The following is an 18,936-nucleotide window of genomic DNA, read 5'->3' on the forward strand; positions in this document are numbered from 1 at the left end:
CACTAAAACCTACATAATCAATAAACCTACACCTAGCCGAACAATGTAACTAATGTACACACGGCTCAGTGAATACAGGTGATTCAATTACTGGGACTTAGCTAATTTGTTACTGCCGCCTGGCCTATATATATACTAACGTTCACCATCTCATTGAAACACACCTATCCAAAATGTTATTGCAGGTAACAAATATAAAGTATTGAGTTATGTATTATTGTAGTTTTTCAATGCTTTTATCAACATATGCACTAATGCACATTTTATTTACATATTGAGGCATGCACTGGGGCCCGGATGTGATCCACCCCCGAGTACTGCAGGAATTAAGTACAGTCATTGATAGACCATTATTTTTAATCTTTAAAGACTCCATAATAACAGGGTCTGTACCACAGAACTGGCGTATAGCAAATGTGGTGCCAATATTCAAAAGAGGACAAAAACTGAACTCGGAAATTATAGGTCAGTAAGCTTAACCTCTACTGTGGGTAAAATCCTGGAGGGTTTTCTAAGGGATGCTATACTGGAGTATCTGAAGAGGAATAACCTCATGACCCAGTATCAGCACGGGTTTTATTAGGGACCATTTCTGTCAGACTAATCTGGTCAGTTTCTATGAAGAGGTAAGTTCTGGGCTGGACCAAGGGAACCCAGTGGACGTAGTGTATATGGACTTTTCCAAAGCTTTTGCTACGGTGCCACACAAAAGATTGATACATAAAATGAGAATAATGGGGATAGGGGAAAATATGTGTAAGTGGGTTGAGAGCTGGCTCAGGGATAGGAAACAAAGGGTGGTTATTAATGGAGCACACTCGGACTGGGTCACAGTTAGCAGTGGGGTACCACAGGGGTCAGTATTCGGCCCTCTTCTTTTTAACATATTTATTAATGACCTTGTAGGGGGCATTCAGAGTAGAATTTCAATATTTGCAGATGACACTAAACTCTGCAGGGTAATCAATACAGAGGAGGACAATTTTATATTACAGGATGATTTATGTAAACTAGAAGCTTGGGCTGATAAATGGCAAATGAGCTTTAATGGGGATAAATGTAAGGTCATGCACTTGGGTAGAAGTAATAAGATGTATAACTATATGCTTCATTCTAAAACTCTGGGAAAAACCATCAATGAAAAAGACCTGGGTGTATGGGTGGATGACAAACTCATATTCAGTGGCCAGTGTCAGGGAGCTGCTACAAAGGCAAATAAAATAATGGGATGCATTAAAAGAGGCATAGATGCTCATGAGGAGAACATAATTTTACCTCTATACAAGTCACTAGTGCGACGACACTTAGAATACTGTGCACAGTTCTGGTCTCCGGTGTATAAGAAAGACATAGCTGAACTGGAGCGGGTGCAGAGAAGAGCGACCAAGGTTATTAGAGGACTGGGGGTCTGCAATACCAAGATAGATTATTACACTTGGGGCTGTTTAGTTTGGAAAAACGAAGACTAAGGGGGGATCTTATTTTAATGTATAAATATATGAGGGGACAGTACAAAGACCTTTCTGATGATCTTTTTAATCATAGACCTGAGACAGGGACAAGGGGGCATCCTAAGGTTTAAGCATAATAAGATGCGGATTCTTTACTATAAGAGCAGTGAGACTATGGAACTCTCTGCCGTGTGATGTTGTAATGAGTGATTCATTACTTAAATTTAAGAGGGGACTGGATGCCTTTCTGGAAAAGTATAATGTTACAGGGTATATACACTAGATTCCTTGTTAGGGCGTTGGTCCAGGGAACTAGTCTGATTGCCGTATGTGGAGTCGGGAAGGAATTTTTTTCCCCAATGTGGAGCTTACTCTTTGCCACATGGGTTTTTTTTGCCTTCCTCTGGATCAACATGTTAGGGCATGTTAGGTTAGGCTATGGGTTGAACTAGATGGACTTAAAGTCTTCCTTCAACCTTAATAACTATATGTATTACAGGAACAATTCAATTCTTTAGGGGGTTTTCCCACAATAGCTCACCCACCAACTTTTCATTCTATGTTGTCTGTACTCTGTGGGGATTTGTGTACATTATTTTAAATAAAATCTTGATTTTTTTTTTACTATCTGTCTATGATTTGCGTCTCAAGCACAAAGTTTTTTCTTTTTGGTTGTTTTCATATTATCGGTGCCTCATGGGGACGCTACCTACAGTATATTTAGATTTAGTTGAGTTAAGTTGCAAGATATTGTAAATCTATGGTACATAGAGATACAACTCTATGTACAGATGCATCTCTATATACATGTACATTATTTTATAAAGGGAGAGGGCAAAGAAACAAACCAACCAGTGTAGTCAAAAAGTATAATAATATTCAAATATTCTTTATTTAAGATCAGAAAGACAACAAATGGATATACAAGGAATGCAACGGGATGCACACCCAGAATTCTAAAAACAACTTATACCAATTAGGAGTCATATTTCCATAGTATAGTATAATGTCAATTAGTGTAAAAAAACAATACACAGTAATATACATGTTAATATTTTTCAATAAGCAATGTGTCACAAACTGCAAAAGTACCCTTTAAAAAGTGCCAGGGCAATGACCATTTTGGGAATTGGAAAGGCTGTACTTACTTCAATACAATGAGGTAGCTGGAGACTTACACTACTGAGTAACAACCCTCCGACGCGCGTTTCGGCAGTGTCCTTTGTCAAGGGGTAATTATTTTATGGCAAAAATTTTGGGAAGGTGAAAGCAAAAAAAAAATCATCTATCCATCAGAACATGTGCATAAAACCAGTTTTTCCAAGCATGTGTATTTTATACATGCTTATGTGCAGGTGTGTACTACTTTGTAGATGGGTGCATAGTTTGTAATCCATTAACATGTGAATATTTTGAATAAAGGGTGGAGCATGATGGTGGGGGGCCCAGACACAAGTCCTGCACAGGGACCCTTTAATGCGTCCTTTCCTGAATAGCTTTGTGTATAGTAACAGAAAACATGAGTATTATGAAGCTTTGCTTTGTGCTTTTTACTAGTCTTTCAGAATCACATTAGGCATTTAAATCGGCAGGGAAGAAGGCCATGACCTGTGCTTATCCTCCTGCGGGCTTCTCCCCGTGCCGCCTGTTAACAGAGCAAACCTCCAGACAAACCATTATGGATAAGAAATATAAATATAGAGAAAGGCGCACTAAGTGATTTGGGGGACGGGTAATTTCACTACAGATTACAGTTTCGTGAGTGGAGAGTGACATTTCAATTTCCATGTTGTCCACAAAAGCTTTTTATAACCTCGACTGCTTCTTTATTAACTGTGGTTTAATGGAATCCTGTCCGCCGGCAATTGACAAAGCACCAGAACAGTGACTGTACTCGAGTTGTAGTAGACAGGCCAAGCTGGCAGACAATGGCAGGACTAGGATTTACCGTATTTACCCCCCAAAGAGCATTAACATTTAAGGGTCACCATTTCCTGTTGCTTAAATGGCGCTAGCATATTCAGAAGAGCTGTACAAAAACTAAAGCAGTTGTCCAGCCCTGCAGCTTGGCGATTATTTACAGTGTGTAACATACAGACTGTTAGGATTCGTCTCAGTTTTCATGTGACTGCAAGCATGCAATTTGCATACAGAAGTCATCTGCGAATTGGCCTCTCATCTGCTTGCATGCAAATTGCTTACCACTGCTCGGATGGAGGCACATTTTAACAGTGTGCGTATTGCACACCGTTTACTTTCTGAAAGCTGCAGCACTTGCCAAAATTTTCCCCAAAAAACTCAATACCCACATGATCCTAGCATTTCGCAAAATCATGTGCTTTCAAAATTGCAAAAAATATATATATATATGCAAGTCCCATTAACGCATGCATTTTTTTGAAGAGTAAGAAAAAAAAGAAAAAAAAAACATTGTCACGTCAAGAGTTAAAAAAAGCAACAATTACTAAAAATAGCAAAGGGTGAAAAAGTGCCACCTTAAAGAAGCTTTCACATTAAAGTTTTTATCCTCTTAATGCCGTCATCATATTATACAGCACTGTGTACTTACAATTGCTCGTTTTGACTTTCTACTTCCTGTGTCTACAGAGCTTAGAAGGATTCAGCTAGTCCGTTTTTAGCCATCTGATGTCATAGACCTAATGGAAACGAGGATAATTAACTGGATAGAAAGGCAAAATGAGCAATTGTAGGTATACAGTGCTGTATAATGTGATGACTGCAATATACAGAAGTTCAACCAATGGTTCCCCTATTTATTTCTTGAAGAACATATTTGGCTCCAAGGAACTTGGCCCTACAGCATGACGTAGCATAAGTGGAGCAGAGATGTGCAAGCTCAACTTCTACTTTTTTCATTGTCTGTAGTACTGTGGAGCACTGTCCTCCACTTTCGCGAGCAGTACATAAAGAATAAATGGAGCGAAGGTCGAACATGCGCATCACTTCTCAATCCAAGATGAGGTTTTGCAGTGACCGGTTCTCAGGATCTGGAGTCTTCTTTACTAGATCATTGGTTGGCCCAATGATCTGACCACAAGCAAATAGGAAGTTACAGTATCTCCATCATATTGAGAGGGAATATATTGGATTCTAGGAATTGTCCTTTAAAAAGCTTGGCCCATGTTGACAAGTTATACCCTATTTAGTGAATGACTGATCATTTTCTGAATGCTAGGTGCTACCCCTGGTACCACCAAAAATCCAGAGACCAAAGCATTTCAGAGACCCCTTTCAATGGAGTGGAGGTTGAGCCTGTTAACCATTCAGCGAAAGCCAAGTAAAGCTCTTGTCTACTTATGGCAGTCCCGTAAAGAACAAATAGTGTAGTGGTGCGTATGCTCAACCTTTGCTCCATTTAGATTGTTTTTTTAGGATTGTGGAGCAGGGTGGGGTATTACTAGCTAAAATCCTTAAGTATGGGCAAAATTCTGTTGAGAATATGTTCAGTAAATAAAATACACCTGGTTCAACTCTTGACTTAAAAGGTAAAATTATGTAGAATAAAAAGCACGCTTCAACTAGAATAGGGGTCTTCACCAGGCCAATTGTACAAAACCAAGTAAAAAGACCGGCATTTATTTCCAACAAGTAGTAGATTTTTTTTTCTGAATTTGACTAAGTACAAGGTTTTTTTTGTAGTCTGTAACCATGTAGACATCTAGGTCTAAAATAAGAGCTGTAGGAAACAATGTGGTATTTTTATTAGATTTTAGGTGCATGAAATCATATAAACAACTGCAAAGTTGAATTAAAAAATTTTTCTTGTTTTTTATTTATTATTTAATCCTTTGAATCCTAGCCCCACAATATCATCTATTCAGAATGTTTATATAGTAACTAATTATGTTCAAGCCTTCTGAAAAAAACAATTTGGAATTGGAAGACAATCCTAATCACCACATGAATTATTACCGTGGCGAAATGAAAGTTTTGACAGAGGGAAGTGTCATCTAGTTGAAAAAAGGGGGAGTAAGGAACAGGTGCAGAATTAACGATTAATTTAGATCTGTTACATGACGACACGCCGGGCTACAAACCCACATTTGCACCGTTGCAAAAATGATCAAAAATGATAATACTTGTCCTGCCTGATGCCTTCAGCTTTCCTTATGTGGATTTGTGCACATTTGAGACCAAGATATCCATTTCATCTTTCATACAGTTTGACTCTTCGGGGGATCGGTGGGCTCGGCGATGTAAATCTTGGCCACTAATCAGTCAATGAACCAGCTCCGCTCTCTAGCCAAGGGTGATTAGCGAAGATCTCATGAGAAGACTGCAAAGACTTTGACAATGTTTCCCAGTTCAAAGGAACCGGTGCGTCTGGAAGAAAGCCTGGAAATGATGTGAAACTGTATGAAAGGTGAGAAACGAGGGGAACGAGAGCATGTGATATTCTTACCTGGCAATGGTTTATGCCAGGTAGCACAAATTGTCCTGTGTATAACATATCCTTTTTGAAATGTTCCTCACATTGATTGAACGTTCAAGGGGACCTGCTGATGAGCATTATTTGTAGGGTCCATGATTTGATCATTCTCTCCTGTGGAGTTGGGACCAGTTGGTATGGCTCCTAAGACAGAGATGAAATAATGACCTAATCTAACTTTCTTATCAATCCTAAATGTTGTCCTGTGGTAAGAAAGTATAGGGGATATCTACCAAAAGTTATTTTTAATAACCCTATAAAAAAATGTTGATCCTCATCTAGTAGCTAAAGTCATTCTTTATCTCCCTCTTTGCCTTGGCTCTTCCTAATTGCCTTGGTATGTTGGTAATCAGGGTAATGGTTTGGGGGTTGATGTCAGTTGTGTAATGTCTGCTGACATCAAGCCCAGGTGTTAGTAATGGGGAGGCGTCTTTTAGGCAATCCCATTACCAATTCTATAGTCAAAAGAAAGAAATATGCACACACAAAAGTCCTTTATTTGTGAAAAAACACTCCCTGACAAATTCCCTCTTTTACCCATTTATTACCATAAAAAACACCTACAGGGTCTGCTGTAATCTAAATGGAGGTCCCACGATGATCCCTGTCTTCTTCGTAGAGTCTATGGAGCCCCATAAAGAGAACAAAGCTCCATAGATTGGAGCTGCAGCCACTGCCAATTCTCAAGCTGTGTGGCGCAAGAACCCTGCTTCCCTGACAAGCAGTTATGTCAATAAGGTTATTGCAGTTCACAGCCGGTGAACTGTGGTAACCTTACTGATGTCACCGCTCGCAATGTGAGAACCGCGGTAAGTTCTCACAGATATTACACAACTGACATCAACCCCAAAACTATTACCCTGATTGCCAATCCACCAGGGCGATTTGAAAGAGCCAAGGCTAAGCTTCAGATTGGCGTATCTAATTGGTGCGCCATTTATAGGGTGGCTGAGGGCTGGTCCTATTAGGCTGAAAAAGGGCCAATATCCATAGACATTCCCTGTCTAATAATATCAGCCTTCAACTCTTGCTCCACTCCAAAGACTTTTTATGAATCTGCTTTTTATGTATCTGAACAATGCATGTTATACTTCATAGATTTTCCATGAAAATGCACACTGCTCACTCCACTCCATGGACTTTCTATGAATCTGCACACCGCTCACTGTACTCCACAGATTTTTCATGAATTTGCTCACTGCTCGCTCCTCTCCATAGATTTTCCATAAATCTTCACACTGCTTGGTCCACACAATAAGCTTTCTATGAATCTGCATATATATCACTCTACTCCATAGATTTTCCACGAATCTGCTCACTGCTTGCTCTGCTCCTTAGATTTTCTATGAACCTGCACTCCACTCACTCCATTACATGGATTTTCCATGAACCTGCACTCCACTTGCTTCACTCCATAGATTTTTTATGAACCTGCACTCCATTTGCTTCACTCCATAGATTTCTAATGAATCTGTACTCCACTCACTCCACTCTATAGATTTTCCATGAATCTGCACTCTGCTTACTTCACTCCATAAATTTTCGATGAATCTGCACTGCGCTCGATTCACTCGATGGATTTTCTATGAACCTGAAGTCCGCTCGCTTCACTCCATAGATTTTCTATGAACCTGCACTCTGCTTGCACTCCATAGATTTTCTATGAACCTGCACTTTGCTCACTAGACACCATAGATTTTCTATGAACCTGCACTCTGCTCGCTCCACTCCATAGATTTTCTATGAACCTGCACTCTGCTCGCTCCACTCCATAGATTTTCTATGAACCTGCGCTCTGCTCACTTCACTCTGTAGATTTTCCATGAATCTGCACTCCGCTCACCTCACTCCATAAATTTTCCATGAATCTGCACTCTGCTCACCTCACTTCATAGATTTTTCATGAATCTGCACTCTGCTCATCCTCCCTCCATAAATTTTCCATGAATCTGCACTCCGCTCACCTCACTTCATAGAGTTTCTATGAACCTGCACTCCGCTCGCTTCACTCCATAGATTTTCCATGAACCGGCACTCCACTCACCTCACTCCATATATTTTCTATGAACCTGCACTCTGCTCACCTCACTCCATAGATTTTATATGAACCTGCACTCCGCTCACCTCACTCCATAGATTTATTTATGAATCTGCAATCCGCTCACTTCACTCCATAGATTTTCCATGAACCTGCACTTCGCTCACCTCACTCCATAGATTTTCTATGAACCTGCACTCTGCTCACCTCACTCCATAGATTTTCTATGAATCTGCACTCCACTCACTTCACTCGATAGATTTTTTATGAATCTGCACTCCGCTCACCTCACTGCATAGATTTTCTATGAACCTGCACTCTGCTCGCTCCACTCCATAGATTGTCTATGAACCTGCACTCTGCTCGCTCCACTCCATAGATTTTCTATGAACCTGCATTCCGCTCACCTCACATAGATTTTCTATGAACCTGCACTCCGCTCACCTCACTCCATAGATTTTTTATGAATCTGCAATCCACTCACCTCACTGCATAGATTTTCTATGAACCTGCACTCTGCTCACTTCACTCCATAGATTTTCTATGAACTTGCACTCCGCTCACCTCACTCTATAGATTTTCTATGAACCTGAACTCCGCTCACCTCACTCCATAGATTTTTTATGAATCTGCACTCCGCTAACTTCACTCCATAGATTTTTTATGAATCTGCAATCCGCTCACCTCACTCCATAGATTTTCTATGAACCTGCGCTCTGCTCGCTCCACTCCATAGATTGTCTATGAACCTGCACTCTGCTCGCTCCACTACATAGATTTTCTATGAACCTGCATTCCGCTCACCTCACTCCATAGATTTTCTATGAACCTGCACTCCGCTCACCTCACTCCATAGATTTTTTATGAATCTGCAATCCACTCACCTCACTGCATAGATTTTCCATGAACCTGCACTCTGCTCACTTCACTCCATAGATTTTCTATGAACCTGCACTCCGCTCACCTCACTCCATAGATTTTCTATGAACCTGCACTCCACTCACTTCACTCCATAGATTTTTTATGAATCTGCACTCCGCTCACTTCACTCCATAGATTTTTTATGAATCTGCAATCCACTCACCTCACTCCATAGATTTTCTATGAACCTGCACTCTGCTCACCTCACTCCATAGATTTTTTATGAATCTGCACACCACTTTGTCTGCTCCATAGATGTTCTATAAATCCTTTTACCACTCGCTCCACTCCATAAACCTTTCATGAATCTGTTAACTTCTTCTCTACGCTCTTTTCATGTCTGTGGGGAGCCAATGAAAAATTAAAATTCCGTACACTTTTGCCTTTCCGATTTAGCAAATGTTGGGGGGATTTCAGCCTAATGGACCCCACTATTCAAACATGTAACTACTCTATGTCATGTAATCATTTTTTTTTGTTATTATATATACCTTTTAACCACTTGCTGTTTGGTTTCCCCGCCGGTCACGTCTGACTTCTGGGGGTCCTCCGAGCTGCTGGACAATCTGTGATCAGTGTATGGCTCTTAGAATTTTTTTTTTTTTTGCTGCAAATTATATCTACAGAGATAGATCCCCATCCTTTTATAAAACCAGCATTGGGGATGTCAGGTAAATTGCAGTTTTAATTAATTCTTGATTGCACTTAATAAGTCACTCGCTGGTACAATGTTGCACTGACCGGCTGTGAGTGTCTGTGAGCAACAGCATAGCCGGGAGATTATCGATGCAGTCTGAAATCTCTAGAGATTATGGTTGACATAGTAAATCATTATTGTGTGTGCAAACGAGCTTCCGGGATCTGGCTCGCATCTGCCCAAGAGACGACTCATAGCATAAAATGTGTGGAAAAATAGTATTTTATGTGCTAATCCCGAAAATGTACACTTACATTAGAACTTTAATGTAGAGTTTGCCTATTTCAGAGTTCTATGCATGACAAATACAGTGTGAATACTGCTAACAGAAGCCAATTGGGGGCTGAAAATCATATTTACAATTGGGTTTCTTTAAGATTTTTGCTTTTACAGACCTTTTGTTTTTAGGCACATTCAACTTTAATGTTTTCTGTGGTCATACATCAGCTCAGAAAAAGAGATAAAAGAGCTAGAAACTGTACCAGAAGGGAGCTCACTGACCTATTTTCAGTTAACTCTTTCTACGGGCAACAATAGACAGTGCAACACAGAGGCAAGCACTGTAAAATGTTTAATGAAACTCAATTATAAAAATGATTTTTAGCCCAAAATACATGCATTTAAGTAAAAAATGCCTTTGAAGTCATAGAACCTCTTTAAAACAATATTCTAGATACCAGCAGAAGGAGTCTAGGAGATTATTTCCCACTCTCTATACAATGAGGTAGATGAAAAATCTGATAGCTGCAGGAAAACATAAGTTTACCATTTAATTCTATATCTATCAGGAAAAAAAAAACAGTTTGAACTCCGGTAAAGATGTGTTCTGAACTCCGAGTGGATATTTTCTAGTAGAGAAGTTGTTTAATACAGTATATTGATACTTACTGAACCCCGTCTCAACCTCTCCCTTACATTTACGGTACAAGTATGTGTATGTAGCAGGCACAAGGGTTGAGCCGACACCATACCCATTGAAAATTATTTTTTTTCCCCATTTTTCAATACATTCTGTAGTAGAATGAATGGTGTAATTAAAAAATGACATGTTGAACCTAAAAATAAGCATAGCTCTTGGAAGAAAAGGAGGAAAAAGTTGAATGAATGCTCAGTACATTTATTTCAGATGCTATTTTCTTATTGTCTGGGTAAAATTTCATCCATCTCAAATCCAGTGGTGAAAAAAAATATATATATTTTATACCTTTTCCTCTTTTTTCTTATAATATAAATAAGAATAATATAATAAGTATAAATGTGTGTGTATATATATATATGTATATATATATATATATATATATATATATATATATATATATATATATATACTAGCTGTACTACCCGGCTTCGCCCGGGTTAATGACTGCTGTTAGCAAAATAGAATGTGTTAACAAAAATTTATTCTGCACACAAAAACCACAAAACAAATAGATAGAAATGTAATTATTAAAAGGCAAAAACTAAGCAAATAGAAGCATTTCACAACATATATTAGCTTTGTTATACTGAGAATGTCTTTGTTGCCTATATTAACCAATCAGAGCTCAGGTTAATTAACTGTAGCAAAATAGAAGCTGAGCTGTGATTGGTTGCTATTGGCAGCCTGATAAATCCCCAGCCAACAGGAAGCCCTCCCCCCTGGCAGTATATATTAGCTCACACATACACATAATAGACAGGTCATGTGACTGACAGCTGCCGTATTTCCTATATGGTACATTTGTTGCTCTTGTAGTTTGCTTATTAATCAGATTTTTATTTTTGAAGGACAATACCAGACTTGTGTGTGTTTTAGGGCGAGTTTTATGTGTCAAGTTGTGTGTGTTGAGTTGCGTGTGGCGACATGCATGTAGCGACTTTTGTGAGATGAGTTTTGTGTGGCGACATGCGTGTAGCAACATTTTGTGTGTTGAGTTGCATGTGACAGGTTAGTGTAGCAAGTTGTGTGCAGCAAGATTTGTGCATGGCGAGTTTTGCGCGTGGCGAGTTTTATGTGTGGTGCATTTTGAGTATGTGCAAGTTTTGTGTGAGGCAACTTTTGCATGTGGTGCAACTTTTGTACATGTGGCAATTTTTCTGTGTGTGCAAGTTTTGCATGAGGTGAGTTTTCCATGAGGTGAGTTTTGCACGTGTGGCGAGTTTTGCGTGAGCCTAGTTTTGCATATGGCGAGTTTTGCATGTAGCGAGTTTTGAGTGGTGACTTTTGTGTTTCGACTTTTATGTGGCGAGGTTGGTGTGTGTGTGTGGTGAAATGTGTGCTGAGGGTGGTATATGTGTTCAAGCACGTGGTAGTGTGTGGCGCATTTTGTGTTTGTGTTCATATCCCCGTGTGTGGTGAGTATCCCATGTCGGGGCCCCACCTTAGCAACTGTACGGTATATACTCTTTGTCGCCATCGCTCTCATTCTTTAAGTCCTCATTGTTCACATCTGGCAGCTGTCAATTTTCCTCCAACACTTTTCCCTTCACTTTTTCCCCATTATGTAGATAGGAGCAAAATTGTTTGGTGAATTGGAACACGCGGGGTTAAAATTTCACCTCACAACATAGCCTATGACGCTCTCGGGGTCCAGACGTGTGACTGTGCAAAATTTTGTGGCTGTAGCTGCGACGGTACAGATGCCAATCCCGGACATACACACATACATACATACACACATTCAGCTTTATATATTAGATATACCTGTATGTAATCTCCTGTATATAGTATATACCTGTGTGTCATCTCACCTATATATAGTATATATCTGTGTGTCATCTCCTGTATATAGTATATACCTGTATGTCATCTCCTCCTATACATAGCATATACCTGTGTCATCTCCTCCTGTATATACTATATACCTGTAGGTAATCTGCTCCTGTATATAGTATATACCTGTGTGTCATCTCCTCCTGTATATAGTATATACCTGTATGTCATCTCCTCCTGTATGTAGTATGTACCTGTATGTCATCTCCTCCTCTATATAGTATATACCTGTGTGTCATCTCTCCTGTATATAGTATATATCTGTGTGTCATCTCCTCCTGTATATAGTATATACCTGTGTGTCATCTCCCCTGTAAATAGTATATACCTGTGTGTCATCTCCTGTATATAGTATATAGCTGTATGTCATCTCCTCCTGTATTAGCCCTCGTTCACACGTTATTTGGTCAGTATTTTTACCTCAGTATTTGTAAGCTAAAATGGCAGCCTGATAAATCCCCAGCCAACAGTAAGCCCACCCCCTGGCAGTATATATTAGCTCACACATACACATAATAGACTGGTCATGTGACTGACAGCTGCCGGATTCCTATATGGTACATTTGTTGCTCTTGTAGTTTGTCTGCTTATTAATCAGATTTTTATTTTTGAAGGATACCAGACTTGTGTGTGTTTTAGGGCGAGTTTCGTGTGTCAAGTTGTGTGTGTTGAGTTGCGTGTGGCGACATGCATGTAGGGACTTTTGTGAGATGAGTTTTGTGTGGCGACATGCGTGTAGCAACTTTTTGTGTGTCGAGTTGCATGTGACAGGTTAGTGTAGCAAGTTGTGTGCAGCAAGTTTTGCGCATGGCGAGTTTTGCGCGTGGCGAGTTTTATGTGTGGTGCCTTTTGAGTATGTGCAAGTTTTGTGTGAGGCAACTTTTGCATGTGTTGCAACTTTTGTGCATGTGGCAATTTTTCTGCGTGTGGCAATTTTTCTGCGTGTGCAAGTTTTGCGTGTGGCGAGTTTTGCACGTGTGGCGAGTTTTGCATGTGGAGAGTTTTGCGCGTGGCGAGTTTTGAGCGGCGACTTTTGTGTTTCTACTTTTATGTGGCGAGGTTGGTGTATGTGTGGTGAAATGTGCACTGAGGGTGGTATATGTGTTCGAGCACGTGGTAGTGTGTGGCGCATTTTGTGTGTGTGTTCATATCCCCGTGGTGGTGTGATTATCCCATGTTGGGGCCCCACCTTAGCAACTGTACAGTATATACTCTTTGGTGCCATCGCTGTCATTCTTTAAGTCCCCCTTGTTCACATCTGGCAGCTGTTAATTTGCCTCCAACACTTTTCCTTTCATTTTTTCCCCATTATGTAGATAGGGGCAAAATTGTTTGGTGAATTGGAAAGCGCGGGGTTAAAATTTCACCTCACAATATAGCTTTGACGCTCTCAGGGTCCAGACGTGTGACTGTGCAAAATTTTGTGCCTGTAGCTGCGACGCCTCCAACACTTTTCCTTTCACTTTTTCCCCATTATGTAGATAGGGGCAAAATTGTTTGGTGAATTGGAAAGCGCGGGGTTAAAATTTCACCTCACAACATAGCCTATGACGCTCTCGGGGTCCAGACGTGTGACTGTGCAAAATTTTGTGGCTGTAGCTGCTACGGTTCAGATGCCAATCCCGGACATACATACATACATACATACACACACACACACATTCAGCTTTATATATTAGATATATATATTTTTTTTTTTTTTTTTTTTTTTTTTTAAACTACTGTTTTTTTGCCCCTAGTGTTGAGAGATGGTATTACGAGATGTCCGGAGACTATGAAGAGGATGTTTGCGCCATCATAGTGCGGTTGATGAAAGAACTTTGCTACAAGAACGAACAAGAAGAAAAATGTCTGGAATTTTATGACATCCAACGAAACAATGGCATGACGCGCTATACAGATTCAGGTAATTTTTATGCATTTTTTTCTTTTATTCTCACTTGACCCAGACTTATTGTAATTATTACTGTGCGATATATTTCTGTTAAAGCTAATATTGTGAAACTGGTCCAAAGTAATCTATATTTCAATTATTTACTTTTTTATTTTTTTCTCTTTATTTATTTATTTGTTTTATATGTATTTTTTACTATATTTTGTTTTTACATAAATAGATATATTTTGGCCTAAATTTTGTATTGTTAAAAATGTTGCCTTTTTTTGCCTGCAGAATGAGGTAGCTGAGAATCCATCAGTGAACTCTTAACTGTCTTTTTTTAGCTCTTCTGCGCTGATTCCTGAGCACAGACCGCATCAACCTTAAGATGAACCTTTGATGTGGTCAGAAATCAGCCCAGAAGAGCTCAGAAAAAGACAGATGGAAGAGTCACAAACTCGTCAGAACGTTCTCCCTGATGGATTCTCAGTCACCTCATTCTCCAGGCAGCAATGTGCAGAGAAACAAAAAGCAAACGCTGCAACATTTTTAACAAAAACTAATTGAAAAAATTATTTTTAGACCAAAATATACACACTCAGGTTCAAAAATGGCATCAAATATGTAAATATCCTTTAAGACTTCTCTGTGTTGTACAGTATGACTGCGAGTAAGCTTTAAAAAATTATTTATTTTCTAAAACACGTGATCATCAGTAATCAACCAATCATGTATCGGCAGCGGAAATATAGACAGGGTTGTGGAATAGCACACTTTTTTTTCTCCACCTCTGAGAAAAACTGATGCTAGTCTGACCAAAATCTAATCAGAATAATGTGACCATTTTTCTCAGAAGCTGAGATATCGGTGGTGTGAATCTACCCTAAGAAAAAAGCAAAATATTTCCTCAATAATTTCATATCCTTTATGTCCCTGACAATTTCTTCAAAAATGTAATAAAAAAACTGTATCAAACTGGCACATACAAAAGCATCCAAAGGATGGAATCACACTCAGAGTTTTTGGTGCAACTTTTAGATCTAAAGCCCAGACCGGATTTTAAAAAGAATAAAATGTAGAAAAAAGTACTGACTGGCCCATGGAGAACAGGGGAAACTTCCAGTGGGCCACCATGCATGTGATGATTCCAACTGTAGTTTTAGTGTAGGTTCACACAGTCTTGGACTGGCCCATGGGAGAACAGGAGAAACCTCCGGTGGGCCACCATGCATGTGCTAATTCCAACTTTAGTGTAGGTTCACACAGGCTTGGACTGGCACACGGTAGAAGTGGGGAAACCTCCGGTGAGCCACCATACATGTGATATTTTAACTGTGGGCCACGAGATTGAATATTATTGGAGGGCCTTTGAATCCAAGTCTGTACACATGTCTTTTCCAAGGGAGTCTGCTCCGAAACCCTCCTGGAAAAATGCCCCCAAAAAACTTCTTAAAAGACTGAACATGATGCTTTAGGCTACGTTCCCACAATGATTTTTTGGTGAGCTTTTTAAGCTACTTATTTTCAGGAAAAAAATCAAATAACCTATTTCACTCAATGGTGAAGAAAATTGGCAACATCAAAATCTCATCAAATGCTCATCGAAAAAATGTTGCCTTAAGGAAAAAAAATATCTTCCCATTGAAAAACCCGGTGGGCTGTCCCACCTTGTGTGCATGAACCCATTGGCCAGAGAGATTTTTCTTCTTAGCCTTTTTTTTTTAGACATTGAACTAATATATCACTCGTGGATAAAACTGAGTTCTCTAAAACTGAATTTTCGAGACCACAAGTCCACGAAATACTCTCAATTTTGTTATTTTCTCTGGCAATTATTGTAAATTGTGACATTTTGCGGCAATTTAGAGAAAAAGGACTGTTATTTTCCCTGCCAAGATCCATTTTACTGTGAATGTGAGTAAATTACCTCCTGAGTTTTTTCATCTTTCCGGCACGTCCCGGCAGCAGTCTCCCGGTCAATAGATGACATGTTGACCTACGCTGTGTCTAATAGTACTAGAGATTTCCCCGACCTATGATTTCTCCTACGGCTTATTAATAGTAATAATTAGGGTAATTTCGACAATCGCCATTTCTTACGCACTGGATCGGGAGTGGAGATGCCAGGAAGTCTGATGGCCTCGGCATTTAAGGAGGTTAAGCGCTGAAGGAAAGATAAAACTGTCAAGATGAAGCCAAAAATGGAACATTTTCGATAATTATGAATTATTATGCAAAATGTTTTTTTTTTCTTTTGTTAAGCCATGAACATAAAGTAGATGGGAATCTGTTTGTCATTCGGGGACGATAATTTGGCTTTAGGCTGTAAGATACAAGTAAATTCTCTGCTCCCATTGAGAGCTGAAATCAGAATTCTGCTACTTGGAATATGACAGTACTGTGATGACCAACGTCAATGTTGAGTAGTTGTCAAGAGCAAACTGTCCATAGCACAGCAAGTTATGGGACCCAAAAAGAGATGGATCATGGCCTTGATTGGTTCTATCCCTTTTGCTATTGGTTGGTGATAATCTGTGCAGGACTCCTCCCCCGAGGAACTAGAAATAAATCGATAGGGTACAACCCAAGAGGAATGAAAAGAGAGCAAAGGAGAAACTAACACCATCCGTTTAATTCCTACGAAGCAAAAATCAGCACCTTGGAATGAGCAGGGTATGGATTTAAAGGGACTCTGTCAGTGAGTTTTTGCTTTGTACTCTGAGACTAGCATAAAATAGGGACATAGACCCTGATTCCAGCAATGTCTCAATTACTAGTCTGTGTTTGCAGTTTCAATACAATCAGTGTTTCATCACTACAGGGCACTTGTATGGAGCGAGATTGCGCCCTCTAGTTGGATACGACCACTGGCTGTCTGCATCACTGGACTAGAGTATGGAGAGTGAGGTCACGCCCACTGGCTGGGAGTATGTATAACTCAGGGATACCCTCCGGTCCTGGGTTACAAACTGGCAAATCCCCGCAGTACACAGTGGAATTCATATGTCTGCAGTCACGCAGAATGACTGCAGACTTGTCGGTTTCAAGTGGACAAGTCTGTGCACATGTCATTGTGTTTCAGAAGACCGTGTGTCTGCAGGTAAAATACGCTGGCATGTCAGTTTTTTAACAGCAGAACGGGCTGTGAAGCATCCCGCACACGTGCACAATGATGACACACAGATCACATTCCTGTGTCATCAATGTGACACATACCGGCACCTGGGATGCAGTGGTATTGTTAGCACTGTTCCCTGGCGCCGGGTACTAAAGACCACTCTCATCTTGCTGGCGATTAGTGCTAGCAGGTGAGAATGTTGAGAGTTATATTCAACTGATAACAGCGAGAGCAGGCGGCAGAAAATGGGACTACTACTCCCATCAACCTACAACTGCTGCTGCTATTAACAGTGAGAGCAAGTGGCTGATGAGGGTACTTATCAGCAGGCACCTGTGCAATAAATAAATAAATTAATTAAAAAAATAGCTTGGGCTCCCCTGTACTTTTGATAACCAGCCAGGAAAACTGACAACTGGGGGCTGCAACCCTCAGTTGTCAGCTTCAGCAAGGCTGGTTATTAAGAATAGAGGAGTCCCCACACTGTTTTTTTAAATTGTTTAAATAAATACTTTAAGAAAAACGGCATGTGGTTCTCCCCCATTTTTGACATCTAGCCTTGCTAAAGCTCACAGTTGGAGGCTGGTATTCTCATGCTGGTAAGGGGCTATGGATTTCGCCCCCCCCCAGCCTAAAAATTGAAAAATAGCAGCTTTGCCCTGCTCTTCCTACTTACCCTGTCGTGGTGGCAAGTGGGGTTCATATTTGTGGAGTTGATGTCACCTTTGTGTTGTCAGATGATATCCAGCCCATGGATTAGTAATGGAGAGGCTTCTATAAGACACCTATCCATAACTAACCCTATAGTTACAGTATATGGTTCCCAGAGATGCTTAGCACTTGTTGGCCCTTTTGCCTTCACTCTGCGGTCCAGCTCACCCCAAACCATCTCGATTGGGTTCAGGTCTGGTGACTGTGGAGGCCAGGTCATCTGGCATAGCACCCCATCACTCTCCTTCTTGGTCAAATAGCCCTTACACAGCCTGGAGGTGTGTTTGGGGTCATTGTCCTGTTGAAAATTAAATGATGGTCCACCTAAACGCAAACCGGAAGGAATAGCATGCCGCTGCAAGATGCTGTGGTAGCCATGCTGGTTCAGTATGCCTTCAATTTTGAATACATCCCCAACAGTGTCACCAGCAAAGCACCGCCACACCATCACACCTCCTCCTCCATGATTCACAGTGGGAGCCAGGCATGTAGAGTCCATCCGTTCACCTTTTCTGCGTCGCACAAAGACACGGTGGTTGGAACCAAAGATCTCAAATTTTGACTCATCAGACCAAAGCACAGATTTCCACTGGTCTAATGTCCATTCCTTGTGTTCTTTAGCCCAAATAAGTCTCTTCTGCTTGTTGCCTGTCCTTAGCAGTGGTTTCCTTGCAACTATTTTACCATGAAGGCCTGCTACACAAAGTCTCCTCTTAACAGTTGTTGTAGAGATGTGTCTGCTGCTAGAACTGTGTGTGTCATTGACTTGGTCTCTAATCTGAGCTGCTGTTAACCTGCGATTTCTGAGGCTGGTTACTCCGAAAAACTTATCCTCAGAAGCAGAGGTGACTCTTGGTCTTCCTTTCCTGGGGCGGTCCTCATGTGAGCCAGTTTCTTTGTAGCGCTTGATGGTTTTTGCCAC

The 18,936-nt window shown here is 40.4% G+C and overlaps 1 protein-coding gene across 10 annotated transcripts in view; it reads left to right on the top strand.

Moving 5' to 3' along the window:
• Window positions 1-18,936, top strand: part of SYT3 (synaptotagmin 3) — a 255,817-nt gene that overhangs the window by 84,474 nt on the left and 152,407 nt on the right. For 7 of the 10 annotated variants that reach the window (XM_077259819.1, XM_077259821.1, XM_077259822.1 and 4 more), the window contains 2 exons: window positions 5,635-5,835; window positions 14,049-14,215. In XM_077259819.1, the coding sequence (XP_077115934.1) occupies window positions 14,071-14,215 (145 nt within the window). In that variant the 5' untranslated portion in view covers window positions 5,635-5,835; window positions 14,049-14,070. The remainder of the gene's footprint in view (window positions 1-5,634; window positions 5,836-14,048; window positions 14,216-18,936) is intronic. The other 3 variants (XM_077259812.1, XM_077259813.1, XM_077259814.1) reach the window with 1 other exon arrangement.

Source organism: Ranitomeya variabilis, chromosome 4, assembly GCF_051348905.1.
Source record: "Ranitomeya variabilis isolate aRanVar5 chromosome 4, aRanVar5.hap1, whole genome shotgun sequence".
Taxonomy (NCBI): Eukaryota; Metazoa; Chordata; class Amphibia; order Anura; family Dendrobatidae; genus Ranitomeya; species Ranitomeya variabilis.